Source organism: Lonchura striata, chromosome 4 (assembly GCF_046129695.1).
Source record: "Lonchura striata isolate bLonStr1 chromosome 4, bLonStr1.mat, whole genome shotgun sequence".
NCBI classification, from domain to species: domain Eukaryota; kingdom Metazoa; phylum Chordata; class Aves; order Passeriformes; family Estrildidae; genus Lonchura; species Lonchura striata.
The window spans coordinates 71,399,696-71,417,614 of NC_134606.1; the positions used below are offsets into that span (position 1 = coordinate 71,399,696).

Genomic DNA, 17,919 nt, shown 5'->3' on the forward strand with positions numbered 1-17,919 from the left:
GGGATGTGTGTGCTGAGCACATCCATGATGAGCTGCAGGATTTGAGGATCACTAAACCCATGGGTTTCACACAGCTACTGAACAGACATTAGAAGTGTTACACAGGAAGCAATGCTGAGCATTGATGAATTTGGTCTGTTCCACTTTCTTTGGCTTGCCCTTGAGCATGGAAAGCAATTCCTTGTGTTTCCAGAGGTTTCCAGACAGTTTTTAACAAATGGCAGTACCAACCACGACCACAGATTTTTTTCTCTAGAGGCTCAGCAAACGGCAGTTCTATATTCATTTGCTAATTCATTTGGCAAACTAAAAGGCTCTTACTGTTTCCAGAAATTGAACTGTATAAACTCAAAACTTCCTTACCTTTATAATTGATCCTTGTGAAGCCATTAAACCTTCCACATGTTTGGGCTTTTTTTTTAGCAGTACCTGTGTGCACAACACTATTCACAAGGTGCCACTTAGTACCTTGTGCTGCTGTAGTACATAATAGCCCTCCATCATACATCTGCACAGAGCTCAGAACTGCCCCGATAAGCCCCAGACCAACTTTTTTCAATCACGTCCTTTCCTTCAGTACCGTGAAGGGATAGAGGAAAAGGGGAGAAACATGTCTGCTTCATCAATTAAACTACTCTCTTTGCACTTGTTTTTTTGTATTCCTTGCTTTCTCACCTTTGCCAAATATGGTCTCCCAGCCCGTGACTGTGTTTGGGAAGGCGATTGTGCTCTGAAAGGCTTTGGGTCTGCTAGAAGAGAGAATTACCAGGATAAAGCTGATGATACCCAGTATTTACTTCTGATTGTGTAATACAGCTTTGTACCCAAAAAGAGGCAGAGGAAAGAGTGACCTGGCCTGTTTTAATTCAGCAGCACTGTTGGATCCTTACAAGTTGGATCTTTTTGCCTATTGCTTGCTTTACTTTTTATCAAATAATTTTCTGAGAGACATTCATTGCTTAGTGAGTGCATTGTGGCTGGCATTAATTTTGGTGATTGAAACTCAGATTCTGCAGTTTGTTTTTAGCTCATGTTTTCTGTACAATGAACTGACACTTGTGGACCCATTCCTATCCAGTCAGCAATTCCATGGTGTCTGTAAAGAGGCACGATTTCCACTTCTGCCAAAAACCATGCGTGTGTTGTACTTGCCTCACATGAGCAGCAGGGCTGTTTATGATAGGAATTTTGATTGTGAGTGGCAGCGTGTGCAGGATGGGGGCCACATTCAGTGTGGGGTAAAGCAGATGGTGCAGAATGCAGGTCTGGTTTCATTCCACTCCCAGGTACTGTGAGGAGCCAGCAGGGAGAAGGTGTTTCCAAATGCCTGGAGGCAGGACTCACATGCTGTGAAAATCCTGATTATGCTGACAGACTTACCCCGGGCTTACATCTGTACTGAATTACAGGAGCTGCCCGTGTTTTGGCAAATCACAGCCATGTTTTTTGATTGCTGCCATGTTTCTGCTTCCCTCTCCCTAGATGGGACAGCAAAGACATTACATGGCTGGGTTATATTCCAGGTAGGCTTCCATGCCTCTAAGAATTCCTACAGAATTGCATGGTTAACGTTTACAGCTTGTGTTAATGACGGCTATAAAGTTGTTTGTGTTCATGGAATTAGATATATCCATAAGGCATTTTCCAGCTCAGCTATGCTGAGGCCATAAAGCAAATTCTGCTGGCATTACTCACTGCAGTAATTCCCAAATAATTAGTCATCTTAGGTAATAGATGTGTGATGTGTCCCAGTCATGAAGTGCATAGTGCAGGCTATGGACATAAAACACGGTGGCTGCTTGGGAAACACAAAACCAGAAATCAAATTGCTCAAGTTCAGTAAGGAGCTAGCTTCACACTTGCCTGTTCTCAAATCCTCCTGTGGAGCTTTTCTTCCACTTCTAGAGTTGGGAAACTCCAGTTCTGTTCTTAGACCTTGCATAAGTGGATTTCCTAGTTTTTCACTTCAAATTGCTTATTTGTTACTGAGAAGCACTAACATATATGCACACTTGTTTTATTTTCCCTCTCCTTGCAAAGAGGAATATCAATTGACATTGATACTGATATTGGCTGGCTTAAAAGCAGGAATATGGGTGGGGTTTTCCCCCCAGTTTTACCTTTTGGCTGATGTTCTTCTATGCTGGCATTAAAAACTGCCCAGGGTGTAATTCATCCTGGTAAAGTGTTGTACATAGTGCTCACAGTGTTTAGTGAATGCTACACACGGAGGAAATGTGCTGTTGGAAAATAAATCATCCTGGACTGATTCCAAAAGCATTCACCAAGTGTGTATGTGTCTATGTCTGTGCTTGGGTTTTGCCTGTGTGAGTTTTGGATTTTGTATCCATAAACTGGTGCTCAATTTTCATAGAAACAGCAATATTCATAATATCCTAAAATCAGTTCCGTACACTGTATTACAGCAAGAATTTCTCAAACATATAAATATGTCCTTAAGGAGATCTCTGTGATCAGTGCAACTACAAAGGAAGGAGACAGCTTGCTCGAAGTACAGTGTGTTATGCAGTAATTTCCAGTGTGCTAATCATATTAACAGAGAAAATACTGGTGCCAGTTTTACTTTAAGTAGTAAAGTTTTATTGAGTGCTACTGTCCCTAGCTGCTGCCCTTAACTTCATCTGATTACAAAACCATCTACAGTTTGGAACTGGTTTTGCAGCTCACCCTTCTTATAGGGGAACAGCTGGCAAAAAGAAAAACCGTGAAATACCAACACTTAAAATGCAAAAAGTGGAAAAAAGATCATAAATATAAAACCAAAATATTGGTTTTCTTACATATCTGGTAATAACCTCACTGGGCTTTCCAAAATGCAAAGTGATCTGGATCTCTGAGGCTCCCCTGAGTGTTATGAAAGTCAGTGAAATAAGCATGGTCTTGCTGAAATCCCACTGGGAATGCCTTTTTTCTAGTTGATCATGTTCTAGAACCAATGAGTGATAAATTGAATTGAAGGGAGATCCTCCCACATATAACCTCCCCACTTCTTTTGCTGTGCATCAGGACAAAACTATTAAGGTGTAAGTGGCTGCAGCCCAGGAAACTTCTTGGGATCTCTGTTTTGTGCTATTGCCAGGCCAGACCTTTAAAGGTCCCTCCAAGGCTAAGCCAAGCACTCCCTGTCCCTAGCACACTGCTTTCGGTACCAGGGCGTTTTGGGATTGACACTTTGTCATGTTGGGCACATTGCAGAGTTCCCAGAGACTTACTGGTGACTCATGTCTTGTTGCAAGGTATAAAAGTGATTCCAAGAGAATTTGTGGCAGCCTGTATTTGGGGTCCTGGCACTTCAGGTTAAAAGGTGACCTCATGGGGAGGTTAGTCCATTTTAACATTCCTCAGAATGCATTTCCTTGTGCATCCCTACAGCTCTCTGTGTGTGATGTGCTGGAATTTTGTGGTTCAGTAGTCTGTGGCAAGCAGCAGGTGAAGAGAAAATCCTGTAGTTTGGGAATCCTTGGAGTTCGATATGCAAACCTTGAGCGATGTGTATTGAGTGATATAAGAGTCTCCACTGACCGTATATTCCTTATTTCTGTGAGTTGGTTCCAACCTCGCACACTTAAATCTTTTTAACCCCAAAATTTTACCCGAGGGACTCTTTTTCTGACTATATGCTGTGCATTGGAAACAGTAGACTGGGATCAAGGCTCTGGATCAAAGTCCAATCAGCACAATACCTTCCACTTGAGAGTTAATACACCCACACTGTTAGTCATAAAACATGGAAAGGAACCAAGTTTCCTGTTCCATTTCTCCAGGCATATCCAAGTTACTGTATCCTTGGAAGGAGGACTATGGGATATTTGTTTGGTGAGTTTGAAATGAGCCATCTAAGAACAGAGCTGTGGATTTGATCTCTATTGCTAGTAACTGTGAGAGCTCTGCTGTAACCAGAGATTGGCACAATTTGCTGTAACCCAAAAAAAGGGAAATTAATGTCTTCATCAGGCTGGTTGAAATCAGGCAAGAGAGACTGGAGTTACTTGTAAGCAAGGCCCTTCTGGAGGGGACCTCCTAGGTTTTTGGCTCCAGGTTTCTGCCATAGCAGGGAATTGCCTGCTCCAGCCCCATTGATAGAGTTGCCAAGCCCATCTTTAATCAGTGACAGCCTCGGCATCAAGCAAACATAGGCCTCTTTGATTTTCAGAAAACAGCTTGTGTGGTTTGCCTCTACGCAGAGTCAGTCTCAGATCACTTAGTGAACTACACAGCGTTTCTACTTCTTCCATGATTATTCTAAACCTGATCTTTTCTTTTATGCAAAATAGGTGTGTCCGTTTTTATCATCAATGTTGGCTAACATTTGGATGTTGCCTCTGATAAGGGTAAATACAGCTAAAGACATACAATACAGCTGCTGGGCTGCTGGCTTTAACAATTTTATCAGCATCTGAAATTTACTTTTCGGTTCAAACCTGAGCGTGAGAGGCAAATGAAACATGCCTTGTGACTATTTGTTGTAAAAATGTGGGAGTGTTCTTGCTTTTTTCCCTTAAAAATGAAGAGAAAATGCATTAACACAACAAAGTTCATTAAAATGCATTAACAAGACAAAGAAGAGATCTAGGATCCAAAATGTATTAAACAAAATTTTTTTTTAAATCCCATGAGAATTAGGTGCCTGATCCATGATCTGAAGACATGGATCTTTGGAAATATTATAAATACCCTGAATACATTTATATTTGTTTACTTTAGAGACAACATTAGAAGGAGTTTCCTATAACAGTAAAAAAAGAGCATGTTTTTTATATCTCTTTACCCAAATCAAAAGATGGATATGGCTTAGTTATAAATGCTCATTACTACATGTCAGAAAAAAGGGCAACACATTTCTTCTTGATTCTTGTATTTCAAACAGTCCTATCGCACAAAATGCAGTTTAGGTTTTTATTTTATGACAATTGAAGTAGTGAAAGTTTAGACCATATATGTTCTTACTGTGTCCAGAATTATTAGGGTTTATGGTAGCAGGAGTTCTGTTGGTGAAAGAACCTGTGCAATAAAGAGCATCAAAAATTAACAGGAACAACTATTGTTTTATCCATCATATATGTATATAAAAAAGTATTGACCTACCGGCAGCTGCAAATTATTACAGATTTAAGAGTAGATTTTGCCAAATACATGCACTTAAAGTCCATTTTCAGGGAAGAAATGTAACCTGAAGATCAAATAACTCAAAGCTTTCACAGGCTGATACAGCAACTGCTGACACCCAGTTGAGGAAATTAGTTTCTCAGGGCTTTTTCCTCTGTTTTTTTTTTTTTTTTTTTTTTTTTTTTTTTTTTTTTTTTTTACTGCTGAATGTGGTGATAGTTTTCTATTTCACAGCATTTACAAGGCCTAGCACTGGGGAATGAAGGAAACTGAAGCAGTAAAACTTCCTCTAAGCCAAGGCAATTACTTTAGCAACTGCAGAATCATGATGCTGCAGCAGCTGGTGTCATCCCAAAAGCATTCAATAGCTCATTAGAGCACCATAGCTGCATGTCCATGATGTTCCAGGGACATCAATGGGTTTTCAACCACTCCTTACTTAAAACATGTTCCTCCTACCTGCAGGCACTGTGCAGTGGTGTGCACACTTCACAGGGAGTTCTTTTTTCCAGGATAGGGTTTGGAAAGGTACCTGGGGCTGTCAGTACCCCCACACCTGCTGACACAGGGTATTCACACAACTTCTGTGCCTGCAGCCTGGGGCACAACTCAGAGATTTATTGTGAACTCCTAGCAAACAGCAAAGAAGGAGGAGCAGCCTATTCTGTCTTGAGCACTTCCAGAAGAAAAGGCAGCATTTGCTCTCTAGAAACACAGAGGGACCTCTAACAACGCATTCTTTGAACGCTCTGCCCGTGCCTTTTCCTGCACTGGGAGAGGGATTTGCTTCCCGACGCAACGTGCAGTGCCGCAAAACTCCTAAGGCAGCATAAAAGTATTACTGTTCGGTGTCTGAAGAGATCTGTCCCTGGTGGAGCTGAGCTTAATGATACTGTCAGTAGTCCAGAGCTGGCAGCGCAGGACCTGCACGGGTAATTCATCCCGAACGGGAAGGCGAGGAGACAGGAGGTTTTCATTTCAGCGTGGGGAAGGAAACACAAACCCACCTGGGAGAGCAGCTTGGTTTTATTGCACAGCTCTGTCTGTCTAAAGTCCTCTCGCAGGAGCTGAGCCTGTGCTTGGAAAAGGGATGGAGGAATGTGGAGTTTTGAGAACAGATAAGAACCGATGGGTGCTGAGGCAGGATATCAGAGCGTGTTGATGAATCCCAGCATCGTTGTTTTAAAGCAAAGCTTTACTTAGGTGATCCTCTGAAAGAGGATTGAGTTTCCTCATTGCCCACAGAGTGTTGGGTTACCGGTGGAGATGTTTCACAAGGTTTGTGTGTAATTGAAAAGACAGCCTGATCCAAGCCATTGAACATGCCTGACAGGAATTCGGAAGAGGGAATCGGTGGGGCTTCATCCACAAGCCCAGGACGGTGCTGGGGCTGTTAATCCAAGCAGCCATTTATGTGATGTTACCAGAGCAGAACGCTGGAAAGGGTTCTCAGAAAATTCTTAATTCATTACGTGTGCAGTTTGGGCAGGCAGGGGATGGTATGTTTTCAGAAATCCTGGCACTCATCCAGACCCAGCTGAAATCCCATCTAACTTATGGAGCTGCTGACTTTGAGAATGCTCACACATTCCCAGAGGAGGTGAAGAGAAACACTCTACCTGCAGAATTTCGGCTCCTTGTTAATACTTACACTGCAACAGTGCCCTGAGGCTCTCATTTGCATAGCACGCTCCTATACAATGTTTCGGCTGGGATTTATTACCCTCTGTGGAATCAGAGCGGTTTTATGGTCTTTAATTACCGATCGACCTTAATCAGCAGTTTTTGGTTGCTCTGGTGTTCAGAACACGCTGCTGCCTACATTTTACATTTCTGTGATTCAGTGTGCCACTGAATTCCATTCTGGCCAGCTTTTGCAGTACAATTTGATAAATGCATTCTTATTCCTCCTTACCTCCTGGTTCCTAAGCAACCCTTATTTTCTGCCAGGTTAGTTATCCCTTTACCTGCTGCTTTATGACACAAAGTAGACAGTAGTTTTGCTGAACACAGCAAGGGATTTTAGTGTAGCAATGGGTTTTTGAAAGAATGTAAAACTGGTTAATTGTCACTTAAATGTGGAGCTGCTCTATTAATTTTGGAAGAATTGATGATGTCATCCTAGATCCTAGAAAAAAGTGCCTGCAGCAGAAAAAGGCACATGCAGCCTTTATCCACAACAGGAATAGTCTTGGCAGCACAGTCCAAGAGAAGAGCTTTATTAAACTCCTGTCCATTGAGGAGTCTCTTTCAGCAGGCTGTAAATTGGGCTCACAAGGCTGTATCTGCACAGCAGCTTAAATGCAGTTTGTCTTATCTCTAGGTGGAAAGGTCACTTCTACCAAAGACCTTTCTAAGGAGCTATAGGTAGGGACTCATTCATAAAAATGGGAATAATAAACTGAGGAAATGTACCCCCAGACAATATACATTCTCATATTCATAATAAATAGCATTTCTTTAGAAATGCATTTTGTTCACACATACTTAGATAATTTACCAAACTTGCATGAAGTATTGATTGATTTAAATCTCAAAAAAGAGACTTACAGCTCATTTCTCCTTAAAAGCCTTGTGGCTCTTTTTTTTTTTTTTTTTAAATTTTTATCATATTCTATCTCTCGGTGCATGTCTGGGTTATGTGAGTAAGCAGAGAGCTTGGCATTGGGTGAGGAATGCATGTAGTTGCCTCGTGGACTGGACAGTATCAAATTCAGACTAGAAATAAAATACAGAAGTTTCAATGATTGTGGTTAACACCTGGGATAGTGAATCAGGGTCTATAATGATAACTTTTAAATGAAGCCTTGGTTAGTTTCTAAAACATTTGCCCACATGTTTATAAGAGGATTATTTCAGGGAAGTTCTGTAGTCTCTGTGACATGAGCTGCTACACAGATGGGAATGATGGGCTCTTCCAGCTTTAAAATCTGTAACTACATCTAATTCTTACTGTCTTCACTAAGAGGTGCCATGACTGCTTTGAAAATCTCACTCTTAAACTCACAGTAAAGAAAGCAAATGAAAGTTCTTGCAGTATTGCAGTTGCAAATATGAAATGTACTAGTGGGCTTAAAGCAAACCAAAGGCAATCTTCTCACAGTGCCTGAGCCAAACTGGCTTTGAGATCCAAAACAGGAACAGGTTCAATAGAAATCCATATCATCGCCCTCCCAGTTACTCAATAAGCTCAGAACTCCCCAACCTGCTGGGTGCTGGAAGGACCCATGTCCCAGACAAGAGGCATTTGTTCTGGCTCCAGGCAGATAAGGAATATGCTGGATCAAGCCTTGTTGCTTTTTCTAGAGTGTGCAGGAGGAATGCAAGTTGGTGCTTCTCTGATTTGACTGGTTACTTCTGCTTTTGAGTTTAATCCTCCTGCTTGGTTTGTGAGTAGGGATTACTGAGCTACGTAGATGACATTTATGATCCATTACCTAACACTTCTCTGCAGCAATGACATTCTAGCAGTTAATAATTGTGAACTAGGAACGAGCTGAACAAAATGTCCCAGGCAAAGGTGAAAGAGCGAGGTGTTGGGGTGGGTTTGGGTTGGCTTTGGTTGTTTTGGTTTTTTGTAGAGGTAAAGACTGGGTGTTTGGGGGTTGTGATTGTTGGGGTTTCTGGGGACTTTTTTGTGTTTTTTTGTTTTGTTGGGTTTTTTTGGTTTTTTTACCTGAATAATGATAAGGTGAAATTAGAATTTATTACCAGAGTAATTTCTGATATTGCAATCTGTAGAGTTCTGTATGCATGAAGCTTTTATTTGGTGTGTAGCAGTGAATCATCTAAATGCCATTTCTAGTATTTAACAGCTATTTAAAACATCCTGAGCCTTACAAACACTTCATTAGCATTCTTCCTTCTAGGGACAAGCACCATTCCTGGTTTAAATCATCCCTCTCCCTAAAGGCTTGCATTGGAAAGCACAGCGTTTTGTCAGCTGTGCACCCATAACCTTGAAATCAAATCCTTCACAAGGCCAAAAGAAATACTTCGAATTATATTTTTGCTACAGTTGTACCCTTTTGACCAGTCTATATTTTCAGCTTTATTGTTGCATGGGATAAAAATGTCCTGTTGTGTGAATGCCGGGCAGTTGGTAGAACACTTGCAGCACTCTGTGGTGTATCCTTCCTAAAGTAGGGAGGTTTTGTTCTGGACAGAGAAAAAAGTTTTTCTTCCATTGTAAAACTTCAGTAATCTTGAAAAGAGAATAAATCTTCCATCCTGTTTGAACTTCTTAGATTTATGTTGCAATTGCATTTGTTATGAGCTCATGCCTTGCTCCACTTCTTTTGCTCTGGCCTTTTTAAGTGCACTAGAGTGCAGTTTTAAACCAGAGTGCAGTTTTAAACAGGACAGGTGACTTTTGTGTAAAGCCACAGGCTTTAGGAACAGATGAGACTGTTCCCTCCATACTGCTCATGGCAAGGAAGCTGTGCTGGAGATTGTAGCTGAGAGAGTCTTAGCCAACATGCCAAAGCTTCAAAGCACTAACATGCTGATGGCTGTGGCAGCCTCTGAATGTGTGCTTCAAATTATTTGGCTCTTCAGAGACTGAGTAAAGCCAGTAAAGTGTCCATACCCCTTGTTCTGACAGCCAGACAGACAACTGTGACCTGTGCTCAGTGACCTGGTCTAGTGGAAGATGTCCTGCCCATGGCATAGAAATGGAATTACATGGTCTTTAAGGTCCCTTTCAAACCAAGCCATTCTGTGATTCTGTGACTTGGCATGTGCTACTGAAATTCCCCAGTTCCTACAGAAGCACACCACTTGCTGTTTCCAGAAGCAGCCATTTCAGTAGGACTACAGGAATTTAAAGACTTTGTTCTGTGTCACTTGGGACCATTAACCTTATGTAACTGGGAAATGGGAGACTCTTCTAGGAAGGCCAGCACCAGCTCCAAAGTTGTGTTGTTTCAGTGATTGCAGGGACTGACACGAGAGGGATATCTAAGGTCATATCCCAATTTTCCAGAGTGACTTTATTGGCATCAATTGAGTGACTCCACATTTACATCAGTGCAGGCAGCTGAGATCAGAATCTGGACCCTTGCCTACAAAATACAGTGGGGAGTTGAGGAAAATCTGTGTTAAATATAGAATAAGCTCAGAGCAAGGCTCTGTTTATGTCATCATAAAGCAGGGAATAAGCCACGGGTGGAATCTGAGCATTCCCAAGCAGCACATCTGTAAATTAATTACCAGGGTCCACCAAAGGAGGCAAAGGGAATGATGTCAAGGTTGTGACTCACCAGACTTGTATTCATGTTGTAGTTTGCTATTTTCAGTGATGAGTGCCTGGCAAAAGCACAGCACTCACCTGGAAAGCAGAGTGCAGGGATGTGCTGCCTTTTCCTTCCCCTGTGAAGAAGGTATGCTGAGGACAGGGGCATGCAGATATGAGCGAGGTGAAAGGAAATGCACAGTTACTGTTCCTGGAAATATGTAGAATATTGACTCTGTGTGTAGGCCAAAGCCTGCTTCGTTCTTCCTCCAGTTGCAGCAATTCAGCTAAAAATAGCAGTTCACAGAGCTGTTCTTCAGGCAGACAAAGTTTCCTGGCCTCAGGCATGATTAGGAAGAGCACTGAATTGCACATCCCAAATTGCATCATTCCTTGTTACTGTCAGCTCTTAGTCACAGGTAAGAGAAACATGTAGACTCCAGCTAGGAAGAATTACCTTTCTCCAGCTAGGAAGAATTACCTTCTCAAGACCGACCTCAGTGTTAGAAAAACAGTTCAAATGTTACCGTAGGAGCCTTAGCACTTGAATCTATTTTTTCTATAAACTGTCTTCCCAAGCCCTCACTTACCATTATTATTCCTGTTTCTCTGTAACTTGGAGTGAAACTCTCTCTCAGGAAGAGTGCTGGCACAAGGAATGAGAGTTTGCATGTTCAGCCTTCGTGCCAGAGCTCTCTCCAATCTCCTGCACCACAGGACTGTCACCTTCCCGAGGCAGCTGGCACAAAGGGCCAGTCAGGGCAGAGAAAGGGAATGGAACACGTGTTCTTTTTGGGATGTCTGTGTGTGTCAGACATTTCTGGCTCGGGGAGAGCAGGTTGGTGACAGCCTGACCTGAAATAACCAGCAAAGGGCACCTCTAAGAGCCCCCACCCGTGCTGCAGGTAACTGCAGATGAGCCTCCAGCTGCAGCCATCCACTCTGCACAAATTTAATTTTATGGGCTCAATACACACAGAGACTGCATGGCAAGCACTAAAAATATATCCCTTCCTAATGGTGTGCTAAATTCAGTTTTAACTAATGTATGTTTGAATTAATGTATTCACTGCACACAAGTTTAAATACCTATGGATGTTCGGGATTTCTTTCCCCTCAGGGAAAAAATACTTCCTCCAGCTTTCACAACTCTTCTCTTCTTTTCACTAAGCATCCTGAATGGTCTGTGTAAACCTTGGCTACAATTTCTGAGCATCTACAAATACTAAGTAGAATATTATTAGCACATTATCTTCTAAGGCCTTTCTGCTTGAAGGTCAGCAGAGTATTTTGCTGACATAAGCCTACTTTTGTTTTTGCAAAAGTGGGGGAAAAAAAAAGGAAGCTTTGTCAGGCCCAAAAAGAGAGAAGGTCAAGTTTATAGATGTCTGGCAGAGATTGCCCTGAAATATTTTCATTTGCAGTTGGGTGGGGACTGACAGGGTTTGGTATGGTTAATGGGGCACTGCAAAGTCACAGGCTGCGTTATTCTCCTGTCCTCTTAGAGCTGTTCTATGGCATCTTCTTAATAATACATTTTTTCCTACTTTACTGCTAGAAAATGTGTATATATACATTTGATCAGATACTTACTATGATACTCTGATGTTTGTCTGAGTCCATGGTGCTACTACAGTTTATATTAAAAGGAGAGTATCATATTTTTTTGTGTTAAAGACAAGATGGCATCACAAATCCAATTTGCATTTGACCATTTATGGATTTAAATTTCTACATATATTATTTTGGTCTTGTAAATGTGGGGAAAAGGAGTAAAAATTGGAATAGCAAATTATTTTAAATTAAGTGTAACTTCAAGGAATCACAGAATGGTTTGGGTTGGAAGGAACCTCTAATTCCTACCCCCCTGCCATGGGCAGGGATGGTAGATGAAAATGTCACAGTTTCTTAAGTTTAAGATTTTGGATTTTTTTTTTAAAAGAGCTTGTGTTAATGTGCTGTGATTTCAGAAGATGTTCTACCTCAGAAGTGAAACTCTGCAGGTTTTAGGGTGCAGTTTACTTTTATTGTATCACTTTTCAGCGTGGACAAGCTGTTACTTAGCACACTGAAATCCCTAAATCCACTTCTACTTCCATGTTTTCCTGCTGTAGCATTGAGAACTTCGGCATAACACTTAGTTATTTCTAAATAGGTCTTTTTCAGTGGACGTTTTAGAGTGGGGACAGTTTTGTATAACCTGATGTGAAGCAGGTTAGTTAGATTGGACCCAAATTAAAGTTCACTTAAGACAGCACTACTTTATTCTTAATCTGGGAGAGATCCCAGAGGGATGTAGAAAGTCCCTTGGCAGGGACCAGCTGGAGCTTAGCACAGAGGTGCAGGAACTAGAGGGCTTGGTCCAAGTGTCTGTTTAAGAGTTAATACTTTATAAAACCTGGTGGGACTAGAAGTTGTTCATGCTGACTCATGTTAGACAGGTCGGACCTGCAGATTCACTTCAGCCTAATCGTGTGTGAATATCAGTTTCTGCTTGACTCGGTGTCTTCCAGGACAGGGTGAAGTTGTATTTTGCAACTGCAGCACATTCGTACTTTAACCCAAGTTCTTAAAAGTGATTGTATTCTGCAAAGGCGCATTCCTGGCGTTTGCCACAGCCTCGCCAGAACTGGAGGGTTTGGGATTTAGGGCTGTTTGTGGCTGGAAACAAATCCGGTACGTTCATACCTTCCAGATGTTTGTGGCCAAGTCAGAAACTCTTAAAACAATCAATATTTCGAGGGGGCGGAAGGAGCAGGACCACCTCGCTGTTGGGGGGAGGCTGGGGCTGGCGGCCGACCGGAGTGGAAGGTTTTCCTCTGGGATGCGGGGGGCGGGCGAGGGAGGGGAGGAGGTGCGGGCAGAGGGGAGGAGAGGGAAAGGAAGAAAAGAGTTGCGGACGGGTCGGGCAGGGGCAGGAGCCGGGGTTGCGAAGGGGCCAGGCAGGGAGGAGCGGGGCTTGCGGGCGCTGCCGGGGCCGGGGCGCCCCTGTCCTCCGGCGGGTCCGAGCACCGGGAGCCACCGGGGGCGGTGGTGAGGGTGGGCGGAGGGAGCGGCGCGGCCCGGCAGCGCCGAAGGAGGCGGGCGGGGGGCGGCCCGTCCCGGCTCCGTCCCGTCCCGGGGCGCCCCGGCTCGCCCCGCCATGGGCAGCGGCCCCGGGACGGGCTGGCAGCGGCGCCCCGGCGCGGGGCCGGGGGCGGGCCGAGGGTGCTGTGACCCCCGGCGGGGCCCTGCCCACCCGCCCGGCTCCGGCACCGGCTCCAGCGGCTGAAGTTGCCGAAGTCGGGGTGACTGCGATGTCGCTCGCCCGCCGGGAGCCCTGACGGGCGCTGCCCGTCCCGAGGCCGCCTGGCTTTGTTGGGTTTTTGTTGATTTATTTCCTTTTCGTTACTGTTTTTCCGCCCTCCCGCCGCGGTGGATGGCCCGCGTTGGGCGCCGCCGGCCGCGCCGCCCCAGCCCGGGGAGGATGGTGGCGGCGGTGCTGGCCGGGCTGTCCCTGCTCAGCCTCCTCACCTGCGGCTACCTGGCCTGGGGCAGCCGCCGGGGAGGTGCCGGGGAGGCGCCGGGGAACCTGCTGGGAGAGGAGCCCGTGGCCGGCGCCCCCCGCTCGCAGCCGCACATCATCTTCATCCTGGCCGACGATCAGGGCTTCAGGGACGTGGGGTACCACGGCTCTGAGATCCGGACGCCCACGCTGGACAAGCTGGCTGCCGAAGGGGTCAAGCTGGAGAACTACTATGTCCAGCCCATGTGTACACCATCCAGAAGCCAATTGATCACTGGAAAGTAAGTTTGCTACTACTTCATCATTCGCCTCTCCAGCCTAAACTAAACGCCGTCCCTGTTGGAAAGAGCACGGGTGAGCCTGGCAGGTTCACGTCTGGGTTGTCCTATGGGCAGAAGGTGCCTCTCTGGTTCCCTTGAATGGAATGGACTTGTGATAGGTTTGAAACAGCGAAACAAAGCTGTCACCCAGGGAGGCAGGAGGGTTCAGCACTGCGAGCTGCCCTGCGTGCCGGAGCACACTGGTACTTTACAGCATCACTGACAGACGTGCTGGTTGTCAAGTAACATTGCTATTGCTGGGGAGAGAGCTGCTCCGCTTTGCTCTGTGATTTGCGAGGCACTCAGAGGAGGAATTGTCTTAGGGAAGTGCCAGCCTTTCGTGTTCTCCTCTGCTGGTGTTCACTGCAGTTGGGTCGCGGGTCTCATTGACATTGTCTTGATGTGAGTTCTCTCCAAGGGTTGTCCTGCATTTATGAAGTTGTTTTCCCACGTGGATGGGCACAGGGAGTTCAGGCTCTCTCAGCACCCTCATAGCTTCAGCATTGCTCTTGTCACTTTGCAGACAATGACAAACTTTAATGTTAAACCACTAAAATAGGTGCTTCTCCTAACTGGTGAAAGCACTGGGTGGGTGTCATGTGCTTTGCCTTAAAGTTGTGTTATACTGTGGTCTGCTAACAAAATAATTACCCAACCTCAGGGCCTTCTTACATCAGAAGGCTAATGAGGATTAAGCGGGGGAGTTTATGCATTTGAACTGTAGGAACAATTTCTAAATAATCTCCTAGTGTGGACACATTTACTTTGGAGCAAAACTGCCTTGTCTCTGTTTAGCTTAACTCGCTTTGACAGGAACAGGGAACTCCTGAAAGAGCAAAACAAAATGAGAGGAAAGAAGTTTATTTTCTCCCTTCCCAAAGTATAAACAGGAACAAGGCCTTGTTAATACTGCTGGTAAAAGAAAGACATGTTAAATAAAACAAGCAACTGGCCTGGTGTCTCACATCTCCATATGGTAGAGCTGGAGATAATTCCCAGTCTCAGTCTATTTCCCAGACTTGCTGGACCAGGGAGATTTTCATGAAGAGCTGACACGTTATCTAGAACAAGAATTCCACACAGGTCTTTGTTTTGGTTTTATTTTTACTTCTTTGTGCAGACTGTGTCTGAGAAGTTATTTCGAGACACCTCCTCACTCATTCACAAGAACAGAGTTGCCCTGCAGCAACTAAAGCAGCAGCTTTCAAGGGAAACGTGTGCCAGGATAGGGTTCAGTGCATCTTGGTTGTCTTTAAAGGCATGCAGCAGTTGGAGGCCAGGAGCTCCGCCAGCAGCACGTAGCCAGCCAGCTTTCTGAGGATGATGGTTTGGGAAGCAGTGCTTTACAAAGGCAGTGTCATGCTGCACAGGAATGACTCATGGAGCAGCTGCAGGAATGGGATGACCGGGTTCCAGTGGAACCAGGGTGCTGCCCTGGCTCTTGGAGGCTGCAGAGATTGTCTAAACATGAGAAAAATACAAGTTAAGAATAACTGTAACTCAGTTTAACTACTTTGATCTTTCTTTAAGTACAGTAAAAGGTATGCATGTTCTGAGGAACCCTGGTCTTTTCATTGGCTTGCCAGGCGGAAATGGTTCTGCAAATCTGCCTGCTTTGGTTTTGGAAACTTTCATAGGAAAAAGAAATTTGCTTATATTTCATCTTTATTTTCTTAGTCTGCTGGTCTGAAGCCCTTAGAGTATTTTTTTATATTGTTCTACTTTAGGGAAAAAGGAGCTGTAGAGAGAACTGTTTCTCATGAGTGAGAAATCAGGGAGGGATTGGTGAGGGGTTAATAAGCTGGGTAGAGTACTCACAAGGCAGGTTCAGAGAATACTTTTCCACTCTTGCTGAAGATAAATGCTTTGATGGCCGCTTTTAATGCCTTCTTAGAAGATGTGTCTTGATTAAAATGCCATGATTTGGACACTCCTAATCCAGGACAAGTACTGTTATTTATTGAGTTCTTAAATGTGTTAGTTCCAGGCTGAAGACCTGCTCGTCTTCTGGAGGATAATCTGGATGCTCCATGCCTCCCAATACACATCCAGTGCTTAACATAGTACCAAAGAATAGTTTAGGTTGGAAGGAACCTTTGAAGGCTAACCTAGTCCAGCCCCCTGCCATGGGCATGAACACCTTGAGCCAGAACATGTTGTAAACATTACCTGTTGGATCAGTCAGATCCAGAGGGACTTGTGTAAATCAGAGTCATGAGGGAACACTAACTCAGGTTGCCAAGTGGGAGTTAAATTTTGGAGAAGATTTTGAACAGCCCAAGTTCTTGACAGGTCTCCAGGCAGCCCCTCAATGACCGGTGTTAGTAAAGAGACCCTTCTTTTGGTGGCTGTCCTGTGTGTGAAGGAAGGAGGCTGGAGGTGACATGTTAGAAGGAAGAGGCAGAATTATTTTTTCCCTGTGTGTGGTACCACAATGTGGCAGCTGGTGAGCTGTGTCAGCCTGGCCACTTCTGAGTCCCTATCTGCTTTCTCACACCCTGTGTGTGAGCCTTTGGCTACTTTTATTCCTTGCTTTCCCACAGTATTGTCACTTTCCCCATTCACTCCATCCAAAACTATTGCTTTTAGGCCACTAGTAGGGCTGGCTTCCACAGCTTTTTATTTTGGGCTTCATTTCTGGGTGTGTGTGGGGGTTGCAGCTGAGCTGAGCCTCGGGGATGGAGAAGAAAGGCGTGAGCCAGTGGGCTGAGGGCCAGTGTGATGTGCTGGGGCTGTGAAGGGAGGTGAGGGAGCAGCTCAGCACAGCAGCTGCACAGCTGGAATGGCAGCAGGGACCCGGGTGACAGGGTGTGCTCTGTCCTGTGCAGCTCTGGGACTCTGCTTGGCCTCTCCCACGTCCTACAGCTGGACTAAACCTGTGGTCATTGCTGGGCTTGGGTGTGAATGACATCAATTGTCTACAGATTAATTGTTTTGTGTGATACAGTATTTTTTGTGGTTGGTTTCTTCTTGAAAGTAACAGGTGTTCCTCAAAACCTACATAATTTGAGCAGAATGGGATACCTGGCTGAAAGCCTGCAAGCTCAGAGGAACATGTCTTGGGGTAGCTGCCCCAGTTCTGTGTAGTAGGCATTATGTAATGCAGTGGTATTTGCTGGAACAATATCTAATTTAGCAAAGGAATCTGACAGTTAGTACTGACTGATAAGAAGGAATCTAGACTTAATATGCTGCAAATGCTTTTGAGGTTATTTAGATACCTGCTTTCTCCTCTAGGCTCCTGGTTTTCTGCTGACCATCAGACATGCAGCCCTGGGACCATGATGTGTACTGTAATGCATCTGGGCCACAGGAAGGTTTCTCATCTATTCCAGAGTAGGGATCTCTGTAAAATCTGATGCACAGCTGGGGTTACAGATCAGTGAGAATCTGAACTCCTTTTCTGAGTCGTGGAAGCCCTGCACTTATCTCAGGAATGAGCTTTGCACTGTGAATGGAATGCAGAGATGGAAGATGTTGGGAAATGCTGAAAGTCTGGGGAATTAAATCCTTTTTTTTCCCCTGGGATAAAATGGAATATTGAGAATTTGCTCATTCAAAGCAGACAGAAATAGATTGTATAATCAGTAAGCATAATCTGAGAGTTATTGTAATATAAGTATATTATATCTCTTACCTAATTCAGAAATGTCACACATTTATAAACTTTTATATATAGCTATATGTGTTAGGCATATGGCTCTAGGCATCCCTGTGTAGTGATACCTAGTTCA

The 17,919-nt window shown here is 44.3% G+C and overlaps 1 protein-coding gene across 1 annotated transcript in view; it reads left to right on the forward strand.

The window, feature by feature from the left end:
• Positions 1-13,778: 13,778 nt before the first annotated feature.
• Positions 13,779-17,919, forward strand: part of ARSJ (arylsulfatase family member J) — a 33,532-nt gene continuing 29,391 nt past the window's right edge. Inside the window, exon 1 of the mRNA XM_031504670.2 lies at positions 13,779-14,146. Coding sequence (XP_031360530.2) covers positions 13,779-14,146 — 368 coding nt within the window. The remainder of the gene's footprint in view (positions 14,147-17,919) is intronic.